A 17649-nucleotide genomic window follows, 5' to 3' on the forward strand; every position below is an offset into this window, starting at 1 on the left:
CCTTTCTTGGTCTCTGGGGGACAGTGGGAGCTTCAGCCTCATCCTCATGTTCTAAGATTTTCTCAGTGGTTTGGGCTCATCAATAATTGTTCATCATTCTTTCTGCGAGGAGGACCAATGCTGGCATTGACCGATGTGGCGGTTTGCTGAGGTCAACCTGAGTGTGTGTTGCTCTTGTGTACTAACACCTCGCTGAACTACTTATGCTCACAATCTTGACTTTGCTTTTATCTTTTACAGCATGGCTTTACATCTTTAATCATTATGTCAAAGAATTCATGTACAGCATGCAAGGGCATATACTGTTCAATATATCATAAAAGTAAACTGCTTGCGAAGTCCCGCCTATCCACAAGTTTGCTCTTCAGTTCAACAGGGCAAGCAATGTTGCCGTGTGCCTAGTGTGGTGGTTCTCAAATGCACCAGGGCTTCTGACCGTGACGGCCTGGTCCCGGGCTTCAGCCGTTTCATCTGATTCTGATTCTCCTGACTCTCAAAATTAGGACAAATGTAATTATCCTCCATTTACAGATGTGAAATCTGGGGCTTAGAGAAATTAAGTGGCCGCCTCAGGGACACACATCCATTAAGTGGCAAATCCGGGTTAGAGCCTTCTTTGGAGTGAGTGTCCCACAGTATTCGCTCTGCTGTTTCTCTGCTTCTCAGTGACTCTTTGCTATGACAACCCGCACCTGAGAAAAATGAATACCACTCTAGATATTGTTTTATTTAGAAAGAAAACAGGATTCCAAAATGATAAAAGGTACATGTTGAAGATGAATAAAGAGATATGCTGGCCACTGAAACTTTTTATTTCTCCTTTAAGCACCCATCACACTGTCCAGCTCGAATTGGTCCCACAGCTTACTGTATGCCCAGCTACGTGTTAGGTGCTGGTAATGTAAAAGGATTAAGATGTGATACCTGCCCCGCAGCATCTGCCCCAAAGCATCTGCCCCATCTGCCCCAGTCCAGTGCAGCAGATGGACACTATCGAAATAGAACAGAGGTGTGGGGAGAGAGGGTTGGAAAACGCCCTTTGGGGAGCACAAGGTAGGATGAGCACAGCAGCTGAAGAAAAGGCGGGGAATGAAAAGGAGGCCGTGCAGGCAAACGGGACCTCAGCTGACGGAGCCACCCCTGACCAGGTGTCTCACAGGGGTCGGAGGGAGGCATGCATCCCTCCTCACCTTCCAACCACCCTAGAAAAGATTCTCCCTTTTTAACAAGTCTGGAGACTAAGGTGCAGCGGGGTTCATCCGTTTTCTTCCTAACATCTTTTTCACTGATGTCCACCTAAAGCATCCCACATCATGTCCTGTCGAATTAACTCAATAGTCTCTGAATTCATCCCTCTGCTTCAGACTTTCCTCACCGCTTCCCTCCCAGGGTCTGTTCTCAACACCAGCCCAGTGGTCCTGCTGGAGCACGTCACGGCTGTGCTCCAACCATCCAGCCCCTGGGAACAGCAGTCACACCCACGCAGAGACCTACACGTTGTGGTCCCATGTCCCCTGTTCCCTCCCTGCCTCCTCCTTCCCCACCCTCCCTGTGGACTCACCAAGTTTCAGCCACACCAGCCTCCTTACCATCCCTCCAACATGGCTGTGGTGCTGCCGCTTCTGGCCTTTGAAATAACTGTTCCTTCCACCTGGAAGTCTCTTTCTCCAGTCCCCATCTCAGTGCTGCGCCACCTTAAACTTTATCCAAATGCCACCCTGGCTTAAACTGCAGCCTCTTAAATGTTCCCCATGCCCCTGCCCTGCTTTATGCTTTGCTTTAGCCTCAAGAGCCACTCCTACTATACGCTATTTAACTTAATTTTTGTTATTGCTTATTGTTCTTCCCCCCACTAGAATGCCATCTCCGAGGGAATAGAGGTCTTTTGTCTGTTTTGTTCATGCTGTTTCCACAGGTCGTGGCACCATGACCGACCAGAAACAGCACCGGGCAGACCCTCACTGTATAAATGACTATGTCCACCTCACGTGGTGGCTGTAACGATACCATAATATCTGTAACAGGCACTTTGACAGTTTACAACACCTACGTAGGTGTTGTTTCACACAAAAATTACGTTCTCTCTCAGTTTTCAACACAATTGGTATTAGATATTTTGATCAATTGAAATGATTTTGTACACGGATGATCAAAATAGAAATTTTCATTTAAAACAGACTTTAAAAGAAGTTCATTGGAATTAAGTTCTGCATGACGGATTATGATATGAATTCAGACACGTCATGGCTGATACCTCCCCTGACCCATCTCATCACTAAAAGCCCACAGATAGGTACCACACACGAAGCCAGATCCCCTTGGGTCCAATGTCCGCATCGCTAAAGAACTTGGGATGTCATTTGATTAACTCACAGATTTCTAAATTATTAAAATGAAATTCTTTAAGAAAAGTTATGTTTATTGTATATTTAAGTCTCTCTCAACGTATTTATAGGCAATAATATCAAAGCACCTAGCACAAAAAAAATCTTTATTTTTTAATCATCTCAAATGAAAGTTATTACATGCTACGAACTAGACACAGTTCCAAATTAAAAACTTATCTTTATTTGAGAAATAACATTTTGGCATTAAAGAATATCTACATTCCTTTGCAAAGGATTCTTGTTACAAAATCCAAAGGGATTTGGAGAAAAATTACTTTTGTACTCTTAAAAATTCTTTGATTATTCATGCTAATGGAATGCATAAATCAAAAAGTACAAGGTATAATAAATAAAAGAAATGAAATAGTTTAGAGAACAATGACTTGCCATTAAAAAATTGATATCATGCATGCAAATTGTACCTTGAAAGCAGAATTCACCATGAATGATGCCTCAGAACAAACAATATTGAGAATTTTTTTAATGTACAAATGTGAGCAGATACAATTACCATTCTTCCTAAATGCATCTGCTCTCGCTTTAAAGATTGACATGGGGGGCACACCCTCTAGGTTCTCTATTGTGGTTCAGAGGACTTCTGGTTCTTCTCAATGTACCTTGGCAGTTCTCCTGGAAGTTAAACCTGTTTTCCAGCCCTGGTACACTGTGCAGAGAGCAATTGTTAATAATGTAGTGGAGTCAGACTGCCTGAACTTGAATTTCAGATCTACCAAATATTTCCTGCATATTACCTGTCATTAAAAAAAATTGATATAATGCATGCAAATTGCACCTTAGCAAGCAGAATTCACCATGAATGATGCCTCAAAACCTGCTCTCCCAAATATTACCCGCAGTACTCATAGAAAAGAGAAAAAGACCTCAGGAAGAACGTCATCTCAGTGTTAGGCAAATTCACGTTGTGGCCACCCTCACACTCCCGTGAATCCATTGGTTTAAGTTGCTGATCCGAAAGCCACACGTTTATCTTCTTATGAGCAGTAACAGGGATGGCTCCATAAATCACAATGTCTCCCCATTTCCTCCAGGAAGATACTTTGTCTCATCTGCAGAACCTCCTGCAGTTTATTTTGTGTAAGGCTCTCAGTTTTCTCTCTTGCCTAGTGAGATGGCTTACCAAGCACGCTTGTTAGGTGTTCTGGATGTCGGCTCAGCCTGGTGGAACAGAAGCTTCTCGTGAGGCAGGGACTAAGTCTGCCCACTGTAACACAAGCTGGGACGATGTGGTTTATTGCTGCCCTTACCTGGGTCATGGCAGCAGTACTTTCTCAACCTCACGTACAGTGGAAGCTTGAGTATGGGTGCTCTTAGCTCACGAAGCATTTGCAAAGCTCATAAAAATTGCCATTTCCTGGGCTACTTCTGCTTTGGTTGTAAGAATTTTGCACTTACTTTGACTATACAAAGCACCCGATAAACAGCTACTGAAGGAACAAAAGAATGAGCTACAGTCAAAAGATTCTAAGTCAACAAACATTGAGCAGCCACTGTGTTCAAGCTACTCGAGGCACTTAGATGGGTTCAATGGACATAAACTTTTTTTTATTTTTAAAATAGCTCCATCACTGAATATCTAGGACAGTATTTGTAAGAATTTTCTGGGTGATTTATCAAACAGAAACAGCTATTTGTGTGTATGAATCTGAACCTGGCTTGCCATAGCAACAGTGCTATGCACCATGAACTATATATTCAGATGCACTAATTCCATGCATTGTGCTTCAGTTCAGGTATGGAATGGGGATCTGTGGGGGGAAGAAAGAAATCAACCAGACTGAGTTCAATCCTCAGATCTGACACATCATCATCTAATATTCTGAACTGAATGTGCATGGATAGATTTTCAATGAAGGTGTTAATTGATATTGTCACTGGGGTCTGGAAATAATTGAGTTAAGGACACTGGACTAAGTCAAGAGTCCTGAATTTGTGGCTAGACAATGCCGCCTCGCAGGCATGTTATCCAAGTGGTTTATTTCTCTGGGGCTCAGGTCGTTTCTCTTTGAAAGGTGGAAAAACATTTTTACAGCCCCTATAAAACGTAGAACAAAGTATCCTTGGTTTTATTTCTACTCTAATAATCTTTATTTTAAGAGCTGGTTCTGAGATATCTTGATTGTATTGTTGACTCTGCCATTAACTAACTAGGTTATCAGAGCTGAGCCATGAGAAGTACCTGCACTTCTTTCTCACCTTTGTTAATGACACCCCTTCCAAGCCTAAGTACCGGTCCATTCTGAGACCTAACTGTAAAATTTCAACTTCACAAGTAAAATGATAAAAAATGGAGGCAATCTGGGCAGATCAAACTCAGTAACTATATTTGTTACATGTAAGGAAATGTGAAAAATAAGGGAGAAGAAAGAGTACTGTTATGTCTTCTAAGGCCTGAACTGTGCTGAAATCCAGACTCCATCCTGTTTTTCATCCTGTTAGCAGATACTCACTGAGCATCTGAGAAAAGCACAGTCAGGTGGAACCAGACCACAGGCAGTTTTGTAGACAGTTTCCTTTGCTTCATAAGTCCATCTCTGTGCCCAAACCAGATGCTTCCAGTGCCTCAGCTCCTCTCTCTTGCCCAGTCACAAGGATTAGTACCTCTCCCCCTTTTTAAAAAGCTCTCAGGGTCTCCAAATGCCCACCAGGAGAAGTCCAAATGCCACCCAAAACCTCAGTGCCTTGCATGGCACAGTCTATTGAGTTCCAAGTTGTACCACAGTAGAACACCCATCCCTGAAACATATGACAGAGTTTACCAAGAATGAGAACCTTTTCAGGTGAAAATATATGACATCCATAAAAATAAATGATCACATGTCTTTAAGGTAGTTGAAAGAAAAGTGCCTTGTCTATGAAAAAATACCTAATATTTACTGAACATTTAATATGTGCCTAGGACTGTCCTAGCTCTTTGCATATAGTACTTCATTTAATCTTTTCATGATGACTCTATGAAGTACATATTGTTATCATTTTACAGGAAACTGAGTCACAGGGAGAGAAACAACTGGTCCAAGGTTATGCAGGTAATATCTGGTAGAGCTGAGATTCAAGTTCAGGCAGTCTGACTCCACTACATTATTAACAATTGCTCTCTGCATAGAGTACCGGGGCTGGAAAACAGACTTAACTTCCAGGAGAACTGCCAAGGTACATTGAGAAGAACCAGAAGTCCTGTGAACCACAAAAGAGAGAACCTAGAGAGTGTGCCCCCGACGTCAATCTTTAAAGCGAGAGCAGATGCATTTAAGAAGAATGGTAATTGTATCTGCTCACATTTGTACACTTAAAAAATTCTCCACATTGTTTGTTCTGAGGCATCATTCATGGTGAATTCTGCTTACTGAGGTAAAGGCATTCATTCACCCCGATTATATAAATAGAGTAACAAAAGATCTGCTTAATGAAGCTCATTATAAACTATGCAAAATCTCTTTTTTTCTCCCTGAAATAAGTTAAACATACCACTTGTCAGCTCATCTCTCTATAGGGCACTAAATATTTCCAGAACTCTGTGTAAGAGTACTGTCAAGTGCAAAACAACTTTGCAAATAAAAATTGCCTGTCCACTCTTCGTAACTCTGCAGTGGAACTTCCCACCATTGCACTAAGTTGTTTGCATATTCAAGGACTTCTTCCAGCAGCCTGTCAGTACTCAACGGACACCCACTCTGGATATAATGGTTTTACGTATTATTTGGACCCAACTGTATACCTGTTTAGTTCATTGAAAACACTGTTACTAGTGCATATGTTTCAGCAATCCTTTGAATCATATGTAAAGGTAAGAGTTGAAAGAAATGCCACCATTATTTTGAGAAACTCAGTGTATGATCTACCTCGTAAAATATATGGCCTTCAATATCATTAACCACTGGCTTAAAGCATTCAGGAAAAATAATCCCTAAGGAGGCATTGGCACTTGAGAGCTGGGGAAGATTTTGGTCTGACCTCTGACCTCCCTGGTTCGGGAAGAACAGTTCTCTATTGCTACTATGACTTTGGGTTTTGACCACCTTTAAAAAGCAATTCACAAAGTAAAAGGTGAATAGGAGATTTTTCAACAAACTAAAAAGCAATTCATGATGTTAAAGGTGAATAGATGTTTTGTTAAAAAATCCCAATAAAAATAAAGATTAAAAGTTGTAAAGTAGAAATGGATTTTCAACAGAAGATAAAAGGCTACAGCCAATGAGCTAAAAGGTTATACTTTTTAATATAAAAAAAAGGTTAAAGTAAAAGGCCGAAACCCATGAGATGAAACATTTAAAATAACCAAGTAGATTTCATGAAGGGTCAAGTGTAGAGGCACTTAAAAATGAAAACCGCACTAAGAAAAGAAAACAATAAGGAAACATGATACCTCTAAAATGAGAAAGCAGAGAAGAGGGTGGAAGGAAGAATTAAAGGGGGAAATACCTAGTCAGAGGAAGTGTTGGATGTCAGAGAAGGAGAGTGTCACCAGGCTGCGTCATTAGACACCGGGACACAGAGCCTTCCCAAACTGTGTGCTGTTATTCAAAGCCTTGAATCCCACCCAGGTCCCAGGCAGAGCAACTGGGAACCTTTAAGATCACACAATCCCCTTCCAACAAGGAACAGACACCCTCCAAGTCACTGCTGGCTCCACTTGATGGGCTGTGGGCAAGCCTGGGTTTTTAGTCAGAAAAACCCCAAGTTCTGTTCCACTCTTTGCCTTATTGACTGTGTGACTTTTCTCAAGCTCACTGACTCCCGGTAGCTTATCTAAATTGTAAAATTGATAAATGACAACTTACCAATTTTCTGTATCTTATTAATAATAGCATTTGTACCTCATTAGGAGTATTTTTGTTATTTTGCTTGTAGAGGTAGTTCCTGCTAAAAAACACTGAGCAGTTCCCAGATGGGTCTCACTTAATCCCCCCACCCATCAACAGTCCTATTACTTGTCCTCGAGGGGAGTCCAAAACATCACCCAGGACTCCCATGTGTCCACAGCGTTTCCAGCCAGAGAGTTACGGAGGTGTCTGCCATCTGTGGCTTCTGTGTAGGTAGCTCACTGCTGTGACGTTCGAGTTCCAGCCCTCTACAGAAAGGATGGTGGGCCACGGTGGGGGAAAAGCACAGTTAAAGGAGGCAGAGTAAATTCTCCTGGCTTGGACTTGGCCTTGGACATGCTATAGAATTCTTATGTCGGATATTGAAATGCTGACTAAATTATTCCCTTTTCAACATTTTAGACTCTACAACATATGCACATTTTCTGTTCAATGCATTTGACACAGACCACAATGGAGCAGTGAGTTTTGAGGTAAGTCATTGAGGTTTTTCTTTAATGTGACTTGATTTTAGACACTGAAAGGGATGTCTTTTTAGTTAGAAAATTTGGGCTTGGTCTTTAACTTTTGCTTTGCTTTTTGAGATTTTTATTCTTTTTCATTATTATTATGGTAAGAACACTCAACATGAGATCTACCCTCCTAACAAATATTTTAGTAAACAATGCATTGTTATTAACTGCAGGCACAATGTTATAGAGCAGATCTCTAGAGCTTACTGACCTTGCTTGACTGAAACTGTTTATGCCCATTGACTAGTAACTCTCCACTTCTCTGTCCCCTAACCTCTGGAAATCACCATTCCACTCTTTGGTTATATAAATTCGACTATTTTAGTAATGAACTATAGAAATGATCCCTGACTATTTTAGTATTTCCATTAAGTGGAATCATGTAGTATTTGTGTTTCTATGCCTTATTTCATTTAGCATGTTCTCAAGGTTCATCCACGCTGTTGCATGTTGCAGAATTTCCTTTTTCTTTTAAAAGATGAATGGCGTTGCATTGTATGTATACACCACCTTTTCTTTATCCATTTATCTATCCATGGGCATTTCACTGTTTCTCCATCTTGGCTAATGTGGATAGAGCTGCAGTGAAGATGAGAGGGAAATTTCAGATCCCTACTCCAATTCTTTTGGATAAATTTTAAGAAATGGGATTGCTGGATCATATGATTGTTCTGTTTTTAATTTGTTGAAGAACTTCCACACTATTTTCCAAAGTGGCTGTACCATTTTGCATCCCTACCAACTGTGTGCAATTTTCCAAATCCTCCATGTCTTCATCAACACTTGCCATCTTTCAGTGTTTTGATAATAGGCACCCCGACAGGTAACATAGGATGGTGGTTTTGATTTGCATTTCACTGATGACTAGTGACACTGAACACTTACTTAATATACCTATTGGCCACTTACCTACCTTATTCAGAGAAATAAGTACCTGTTCAAGTCCTCAGCCCATTTTTTAAATTGGGTTACCAGACTTTTTGTTTACTATTGAGTTATAGGAGTTCCTTATATATTTTGGAGATAACCCATGATCAGATACAGGGTGTATAAATCTTTTCTCCCATTCTATAAGTTGCCTTTTCACTGTTTTCTTCTTTACTGAACAGACACTTTTTCGTATGATGTAATTCAACTTTTTTATTTTTTATTTTATATTTTTAAAGATTTTATTTATTTATTTTTAGGCAGAGGGAAAGGAAGGGAGAAAGAGCAACATCAGTGTGTGGTTGCTTTTCTCATGCTCCCTACTGGGGACCTGGCCTGCAACCCAGGCATGTGCCCTGACTGGGAAACTAACAGATGACCCTCTGGTTCGCAAGCCGGTGCTCAGTCCACTGAGCCACACCAGCCAGGGCTCAAGTTTTTTATTTATTTGTTTGTTGCCTGTGCTTTTGGTGTCACATCCATGAAATCACTGCCAATTCCAATGTCACGATGTTTCCTCCCATATTTACTTCCTCCCATATTTAGTCAGGAGAAGTTTTATGATTTCAGGTCTTAATCTGTTTTAAGAAATAATTGTGTACAGTGTAAGGTAAGGGTCCAATTTCATTCTTTTGGACAGCTGGCAATCACCATTCCACTCTTTGACTATAGAAATGATCCCTGACTGTTTTAGATACTTCACATAAGTGGAATTGTGCAGTATTTGTTTTTCCATGATGCCTTATTTCATTTAGCATGGATTCATCCACGCTGTCCTTCATTCGTTCTTCTTTCATTTTTCCTAACCCCATTTGTTGAACAAACTATCCTTTCTCTTTCCCCATTGTGTATTCTTGGCACCTGTATCAAAAATCAGTTGACTATATATATTTCTGAGGTCCCTAGTCTGTTCCATTGGTTACATGTTTACCTTTATGCCAGTACCATATGGTTTTGATTACTATAACTTTGTAATATATTTTAAAATCAGGAAGTATGATGCCTTAGTAGAAGCTATATGAATGGCTTAGGGCCATTACAAATAATAATAAGGGTTACTTGAACACAAGCAATGCAATACTGTAACAGTCAATCTGATAACAAAGACTGTGACTAGGCGACCAAGGAGTGGGGAGTGTCTACAGGGTGCAGGCACTGGACAAAAGGATTATTTGTGTCCCAGGCAGATGGAGCAGGACCTCACAAGATTTTCTCACCCTACTCAGAATGACATGAAATATTTAAAAAATAAATGGTTTATTCTTGAATTTTTCATTTCATATTTCTAGGTTGTGATTGACCATTGGTAACTGAAACCAAGGAAAACAAAACTGTGGATAAGGGTGGGGACTACTATAGCTGCTATTTATTCCAAGAGTCCAGGCAGGAGCTGATGATAGCCTGAACTATAATTAGGGTCACTGAAGATGAAAAAGGGGGCAGATCAAGAAATATTAAAATTGGTGGAATTCTATTATGAGACAACCTGTCATGTTGAGGGGGTGAAGTTCATGTATTCATGGCCAGCTGCCTGGAAGAAGGGCTTTTTAAAGTCAGGATGAGAAAAGGCACAGCCATCTGAGATGTCCATCAGCAGCCACAAGGGCAGGGTCACGAGGGTGGCAAAGTGCCTCCTCTTGCGTGCAAGGTGCTCCGGAAGACAGAATGCTACTAAAATGAAGAATCTGGGCCAGGAGCTTCAACGTGTCCTCTCACATAACTTAACTAAGAAATGTCAACAAGAAGAGAAGAAGCTGGCAGTGGCTGAGCAGGAGGTGTGGACTGAGAAGACTGCAGAGGTCAAGGCCAGGGCAGTGGGCTGGATCGCAGATGTGGTAGCAGCAGTTAGTGGGGGGACCAAGGGACATGTGAGAGTGTCCCAGGTTCCAGGTGTCCACTGGTGGCAGCTGACCATCACCCCATGATAATGTTGTATTAGCATTTGCTTCATTTTACCTACAAGATTAATTCTATTGGAGCCTTGGGGTAGCTACGCTATAGAAACCAAAGTTTCCAGTTAAGTTCATGAAATCATTTGTAGCTCATTTGCAGAGAATGAGTGAGGTGAAAACTACCAGTGATTTCATTACTGGAAATTACTTATCTGACAGAAACGTACCATCAATTACCTATAGCACGTTGCATTTAATTTCACATGTAAATTTAGTCTAGTGTTAATGATACAAGGTCTGCATAACGTTGTTATTTTCACATTTACGTAAAATTCTGGTAATTATGATGAATGTTGATTGTAATTTGGGAAATTAGTTGTAATGGCTATATACTATGAGCATGCGGGTAAATGTCTTTTAAAGGCAAACAAATGACTAAATTAATAAATGTTATATTAAAATCAGATTTAACACTAGGCTATTGTAGTTATTTTTCTATGTTGATTCGCTCCCTGGAAGGTCTCTAGAGATCAAAGTGATTAGCAACGAACACATTTTGAGTAGCAACAGCATCTTGAGAGGTGCAGCAGAGAACACTCTACCTCGCAATAAAAGGAGATGGACTTTTCTGCTTAATTTGCTTGACGCCTGAAGGACAGAGTGAATGAAACAGGAGGGGGCCTGGGTCCAGAAATGACTGACTCTGAACCCCACTTTGCTCCCAAGTGGCTGCGAGACCCTGGGCTGAGGGCTGAGACCCTCTGGGCCTCAGCATTCAGCTCTGTAAACCATCAGCAAGCAAAGCTACTGCACACAATAATGTGAGAATGAACAAGGAATCCTGTCAGTCAAAGGCTTGGCTCTGCACCTGGCAGAAAATGCATGTTCAATATTTATTAGACATTAACCATAGCAGTGATTACATTGGAGATTATGCTATCGAAGCCAGTGAATAGTGACATTGGTCATCTTATTAAACAGCCATCTCATATCATTGGGCATATTCAAGAGAATGCTGAGGGGTTGCTCGGGCTGCAATGCCCTGAAAGACAGCCCTGCATCTGATTATATAATAAGCTTTGAATGTGTATCAGTCACTGCACTGTGTGTTTACAATTAGCATGAACAATAACAACAGGTACACACAGTAACACTAACTGACCCTTCTTTTGCACTCACTCTGAGGCCGGCCTTTTGCTGAGGGAATTACATATACTAATTTAATCTTCCTAAGTACTATTATCTCCTAGTTAGCAAATGAATCACAGAGGATTTAAGTAAGCTGGCTGAGGCCACACAGGAAGCAGGAGAACCACAATTCAAACTCAGGCCGTCTGGCCACAGAGTGGAGCTCCCCGCCCCTGTGCCACCTTGCCCGTGTGGTGGGTACAGATCTGCAGCCAGGTCTGAAGTCCACAGAGCCAGTGGGTTTTGCCATTCAGAGTCCTGCAGATTCAGAAAGGGAAAGCCGTACATGTACTCTAACATCTGCAGCAGGGTCTGCAGCTTGCTACAGTGAAATGTGTCATGTCTGTGCAGGAAAGACACGACAGATGATAACTGTGGTAGAGACTGCTCCTGATCACTAGTGTCCTGGTGCTGCACTCCGTGGTCACATGACCAGGCCATAATCCCCACCTGTCCTGCAGTCAGACGGAGCCATGACTGAGTTTTTACCCAGCTGATGCGGGTGGGGGTGACCAGATCCCCTCCCTCTATCTTTCCATCTGTGGAGCCTGTGAGGTCACATATTTTAGTTAGTCTCACACCACAGTGGAGGGAGCCTGGATCTCTGAACCACTGTGTGGAAGGGAGCCCCTCCTCACTCATGTGTCACTGTTTGTGGGTGATGTTGCATCCGCCGTCACGAGAAACAGAGGTTCGGAGACTTTCAGAATTTTCAAGATGTTACTTTATTGGCCAAGTTTTACCTGCGCAGGGGTGAGCTCTCTGAGTGTCCGAGGACACTATGCTCAGGAGAGCTGCAGATGAGAACTGCGTCCTGGCGCTTACAGCTATGTCCTTATATAGGGGTATGCAAGCAAGCTTTGAACAGAAGCAGATGCGGCTGTTAGCTATTGGCTAGCTCTAAACAGCTGATTGCCATTGGCTTATTAGGGAAATTGGCAGTTAGCCCTTTTAGGAAGTAAAACTTTCCCTGCTCCTGGTCAACCTAACTTTAGTTCCTGGTCAGCCTAACTTTATCCGGGGCTCATTCAGGATTGTCCCTTTTCAACATCTGTTTTGGACCTCAACGGGTGACACATAAACTTATTTGTGCTAAGCCAGTAATATTTGCAAGTATTGATATAGCTGTTAATGTCCTCTGATTAAGGCAATAGAAATAGATGATGAAGATGATAGATATGTTACAGAACAGGGGCCAAGGGGTGTACGATATACTATCATTGAAAGGAGCCCCACCGGGTTCACATTGTCTGCCGCCAGAGGAAAGACATCTCTCAATGCCAGAGATTTGTGAAAAGGAGAAGAATTATTTAAGTTATACAGCCTTAAGAGCAATGACTTAATGTCTTCATCAAAATATTAAAGTCTTTTAAGATACCCACAAACACACATAGCCTATCCTTTTCCCTCTGCCCTAATCTGGGTACCGTATCTCAGGAAAAGTAAAAGCCTGTGGTTCAGGCTCCTGGCACCATCAGCTTATCACTATCAGGATCTCCAATTAATCCAAAGTCATGTGGCACCTTCTCATGGCCCATTGGTAAAAGTCCTTTCTCCTTTTTCTTCCAAGCAAAGTCTCTCCTGCTGTGTAAGCCATGTGACCAAAGGCCATGGGGTCCTCACTCTCATCAAAGCCACAGTGGTCCCCACATCAAAGCTGCGGGGATCCCCACTCTGGCATAACCACATAGTTCTCTCCCAGCAAAGCTGTGTGGTTGTCCCTCACATGGCTCAGGGGCTCCTCACTGTGGCCAAAGCCTAGTAGTTCTCTCTTTGGCAAAGCTGCAAGGGTCCCCACTCTGCCAAAACTGTGTAGTTCTCCTCTCAATGGCTGCCACTTCTGGGTTTAAATCCCCATTTCCAACTCCTCCTACAACTGGCTACACCTGCCAGCATTCCTGTATCCTTCCAGCTTTACTGGGCTGCCATAGTAAGTCCGGGCAGATGTGGTCCCATGGCATGGAGCCAATCATCTCCAAGCTCTCACACAGGTGCAGTAACCAGGAGGAGCTGCCTCTCAGTCCAGTCACGGGTGGAAGTCACTCCCATCCCCCTGGCTCAAAGCGGTGGCCACAGCTATTTAACATGTCTACGAAACCATTTAAAGGCTATAGATATGTTAAATGACCATACCAGAGGTTAGCTGCAAAGCCGTTGCTATGCAAAACAGCTCTCAATGGCCCTGCTCCATGTGTCTCTGCCCCCAACTCACACCTGTGGGGGGAGTTGAGGACATCCTATATATCTTTCTAATATTTCCTGGACACCTTGAGTTCTGGACCCCATTCCAAATCCCTATTTGGGGCTCCCCTCTTGTCTGCACCCTGTTGCAGATAGATAGATATAGATAGATATAGCTAGATAGATGATAGAAAAAATAATTAGAAATACTTTAATGTTAGTTCACTTCAGGTTTTGCCACCAAATAAATTTTGGCAGCAAAACTGACCACCTCCCTCTGTCTTTACAGTAAGTGGCTTTAGTGTACGAGAAAATCGTCTTGGAGGAAGGTGGCGAAATGCAGGTAAAAAGTGAAGGGCCTGTATTACTAGCCACAGGTTATTGATAAGGGATCTCAAATTTAGGGAGATTAAGTGATTAACTCTGTATTTAGCTAGATATCAAGCAGGGGAGCAGAAGGGAATTAGACAAGGAGTTTGATAACCTGGGAGCAGGAGTCTGCCTGTTTCACCAGGAAGCTGCAGCCGTTCACACTCCAGGGGCCAAGCGGTTGTTCCAACCAGGGGACTGACACCCTCCCTTTCTCTCCACCCACCAGTGCTAAACTGGCAGGGATCGTAGGGGTGGTGATGGACCATAGAGGCCGGTTGTCATAACTGGGAGGTGCAAACTCATCTAAAGCCCGTGAAAGCCTGGAAATTTTGAAAAAAGTACCTGGTCCATCCCAAGTTAATACAGTCTGAGGGGAACAAAGAAGCTGTCTTGCTCGCTTGCTTGCTCTGGCTTGTGACCTGCACTTGCTCACGAGACTCACTCCATAGCCATATGGCCCTACCACCTGCAGGGCCCACAGCACCCGGGAGGAAGCCTGAACACCAAGCACAGTGACGGACTGCAGTTGGAAATGCAAGCTGCACTGCCCGGATGCTGGACTGGACTGGACTGCACTTTAATATGGCACAGTGTCTCTGGAAAGGATGCCATTTCTGGCCCTGATTGTCCACCGCAGGATGGACAGAGGGGACCCAGTGGCGACTTTTTCTTCCACAGGAATAAACCATCTCGCCTCCCTGTAATCTCCCGTGCAGGTGCCTTTGGATTGCTTCCTGGTGATTCCGTGGAAGAACCTAATTTCCACCAGCAACAAAGTGACTTGTCCCAAGTCATTCAGTTAAAAAATGGCAGGACCAGGGTTAAACCTTAGCTCTGCTCAAGACCCTAAAGCCTGTAGTTTCAACCAAGGCTCAGCAAACTTTCCTGTAAGGGGACAAATAGTAAACATTTTTAACTTTGCAAGATACAGTCTCTATCATCTCTACTCAGTGTTGCTGTTGTAGCACAAAAGCGGCAACAGACAAATTCTAAATAAACGGGCATAGCTTTGTTCCAGTAAAACTCGATTTCTTAAAACAGGTGGTGGGCCAGACTTGAGCCCTGGGCCATAGATTTACAGCCCTCATTCTTAATGATCACAGTAGACTCCCTGTTAACAAGGGGGAGCCCGAGCCATCATGTTTGCTAGATGATGTCTGAGATAAACTTCTATGGTTTCATTACTGTCCCACTCTTACAATTACCAATCAGGAATCCACCCCATCTACCAAAATCAGAGCATAGGCTTTGAGTCAGAGGCCTGGGGTCAGTCTCTGGTTCTGCTGTGCACTGTATATCCCAGGGCTCGATCACATAATCTCCTCTGAGCCTTCACCCCTGACACAGGGACAACAGTACCTGTTCCCGACGGGTGCCCGAGGCTGACAGAAAACATTACACGGAGATTGCCCCACACAGGGCCCCCCCATGCACCAATAAACCACAGTCACTATTGCAGCTAAATTGCAGGGTCCCTGGGCTCTTTAACCCAGGTCTTCCATGTCTTTCCTAAGGAAAAAAGTCAAAACAATGAGAAATAGAGAAAAACGTTTACCACAACATCATTTATAATGAAGAAAAATGAAAATTCATTAACATATCCAGCAGTAGAAAGTACAGTTAAACAAATTACAATACATTTGTGTGACACAGCAGTGTTTCAAACTCCAGATTGCAACCATTAGTGTGATGGTGAAATAAAGTTAGAGATTAATGACAAGGACCCTAAAAAAATTAATGGAAGGGAAATGGAAATAGAGTCATAACTTTCATTTCTGGTGTATAATTTTATGTGTGTATGCATCCATATAGGCTGCTATTTAAAATGTAGTTCTCAGTGTGGTTTTGGATCTAAAATGTTAAATGTTCAGAAGCCATTGTGAGGGTATTTTATTCGATTAAACCATATGAAATTACTATTCTTAACAAATATGGTAAGAATTTAGCAATTTCATATGGCTCAATTTAATATATGGTTATTGAATGGTATCACAATAAAGTTTTAATGATGTGGGGAAATGCTTATAATTCTAAGTGAAATATACAGAATGGTATGTATACATATGACCATTGCTATAACTCTATGCCAGGCTATGCATACAAAAATGGAAATATTTAGTGCAAACAGGTGATAGGATCTTTAGTATAATTTTCTATATTTTTTACATAAATCAAGCATTCTATGTATATATTTATTATACTTTGTATTTATGATGCTGTTAAAAACTCATTAATTTTTAATGGCCTCCAGTGAAATCAAAACAAATGACTCTCTTTTAATTTCAATTAATATGACTGTAATCACTTACCAAGACACTAAATTACCTAAATAGACAGTATTGTATCAGTCAAGGTAAGTACACTATGTCTTCTAATGATAAAATCAAGTTTCAGATCTTGGAAAATATAGTTCTTATTGTTTTTTAGACATGTTGATACCTTTTATTAGTTCCAACAAAGGCAACTTCTGGTAGTACCCAAATTGTATCTTTCAAATATTTAATAGTATCCCAATCATTGTGGATGGGAGGTCACAGCACAGAAAATTAATAACCTTTAAAAAGATTGTGAAACTCTGTAAGCAAGCATAAAATAAGACATATATAAAACATGTGTATAACTTTACTGAATCTGCCACAGCCTAGCTAAGTTAACCTTTGGCAAGTCACTTAATGTTTTCTCATCTGTAAATAAGACTGATTGTAGCAAGTGCCCCGAATGTGCGATTCTAAGCCAGAGTACTCTTGGGCAGGTGGGGGGCAGGTGGGGGGGCAGGAGGACTGCAGTTCCAGCATGGTAACCAGCACTAAGGCTCTCGGTAAACTTTTGTAGATCAATAAGGCTGGTGCTGAATAAGACTGGTTACTATAAAGCACATGTCTATGCCCTTTGCTTTCTTTTGCCTGGTCATGAGAAAATGGAAGCAAAAGTTCAGTATCCACCCCCACCCCTTATCATTTTAACCATCAGGGAAGCACCAGGAGTTGAAAAGACAATCCTTCCCCATTGCTGCTCTTAGCATCCTTGCTGGAGATCAATGGCCCCTGACATGTGAGTTTATCCCTGGATTTCCAAGTGCATTGCATTGGTTTACATGTGTATCCCAAGCCAGTGCCACACCACACTCTCTGTCTGTAGTAAGGTTCGACATTGGCAAGTTTCAGTGCTCCAACTATGTTTTTCTTTTTCAATATTGTTTTGGCTATCTGGGGCCCCTTGCAATCCCATATGAATTTGAAGATCAGTTTTTTCATTTTTGCAAAAGAAGTCAATGGTCATTCTTGATAAATTTGTTTAATAAAGTGGGAATTGAACACTTCCTTAACACAATAAAAGTCAGCATCATGCT

General features: G+C 41.9%; 1 protein-coding gene across 7 annotated transcripts in view; it reads left to right on the plus strand.

Annotated features, from left to right (window-relative positions):
• Nucleotides 1-17649, plus strand: part of KCNIP4 (potassium voltage-gated channel interacting protein 4) — a 410379-nt gene that overhangs the window by 384558 nt on the left and 8172 nt on the right. For all 7 annotated transcript variants that reach the window (XM_053672505.1, XM_053672509.1, XM_037140738.2 and 4 more), the window contains one exon: nucleotides 7631-7701. In XM_053672505.1, the coding sequence (XP_053528480.1) occupies nucleotides 7631-7701 (71 nt within the window). The remainder of the gene's footprint in view (nucleotides 1-7630; nucleotides 7702-17649) is intronic.

This window comes from Artibeus jamaicensis, unplaced genomic scaffold (genome assembly GCF_021234435.1).
Source record: "Artibeus jamaicensis isolate MK-2021 breed Jamaican fruit bat unplaced genomic scaffold, CSHL_Jam_final contig_76, whole genome shotgun sequence".
Lineage (NCBI taxonomy): Eukaryota > Metazoa > Chordata > Mammalia > Chiroptera > Phyllostomidae > Artibeus > Artibeus jamaicensis.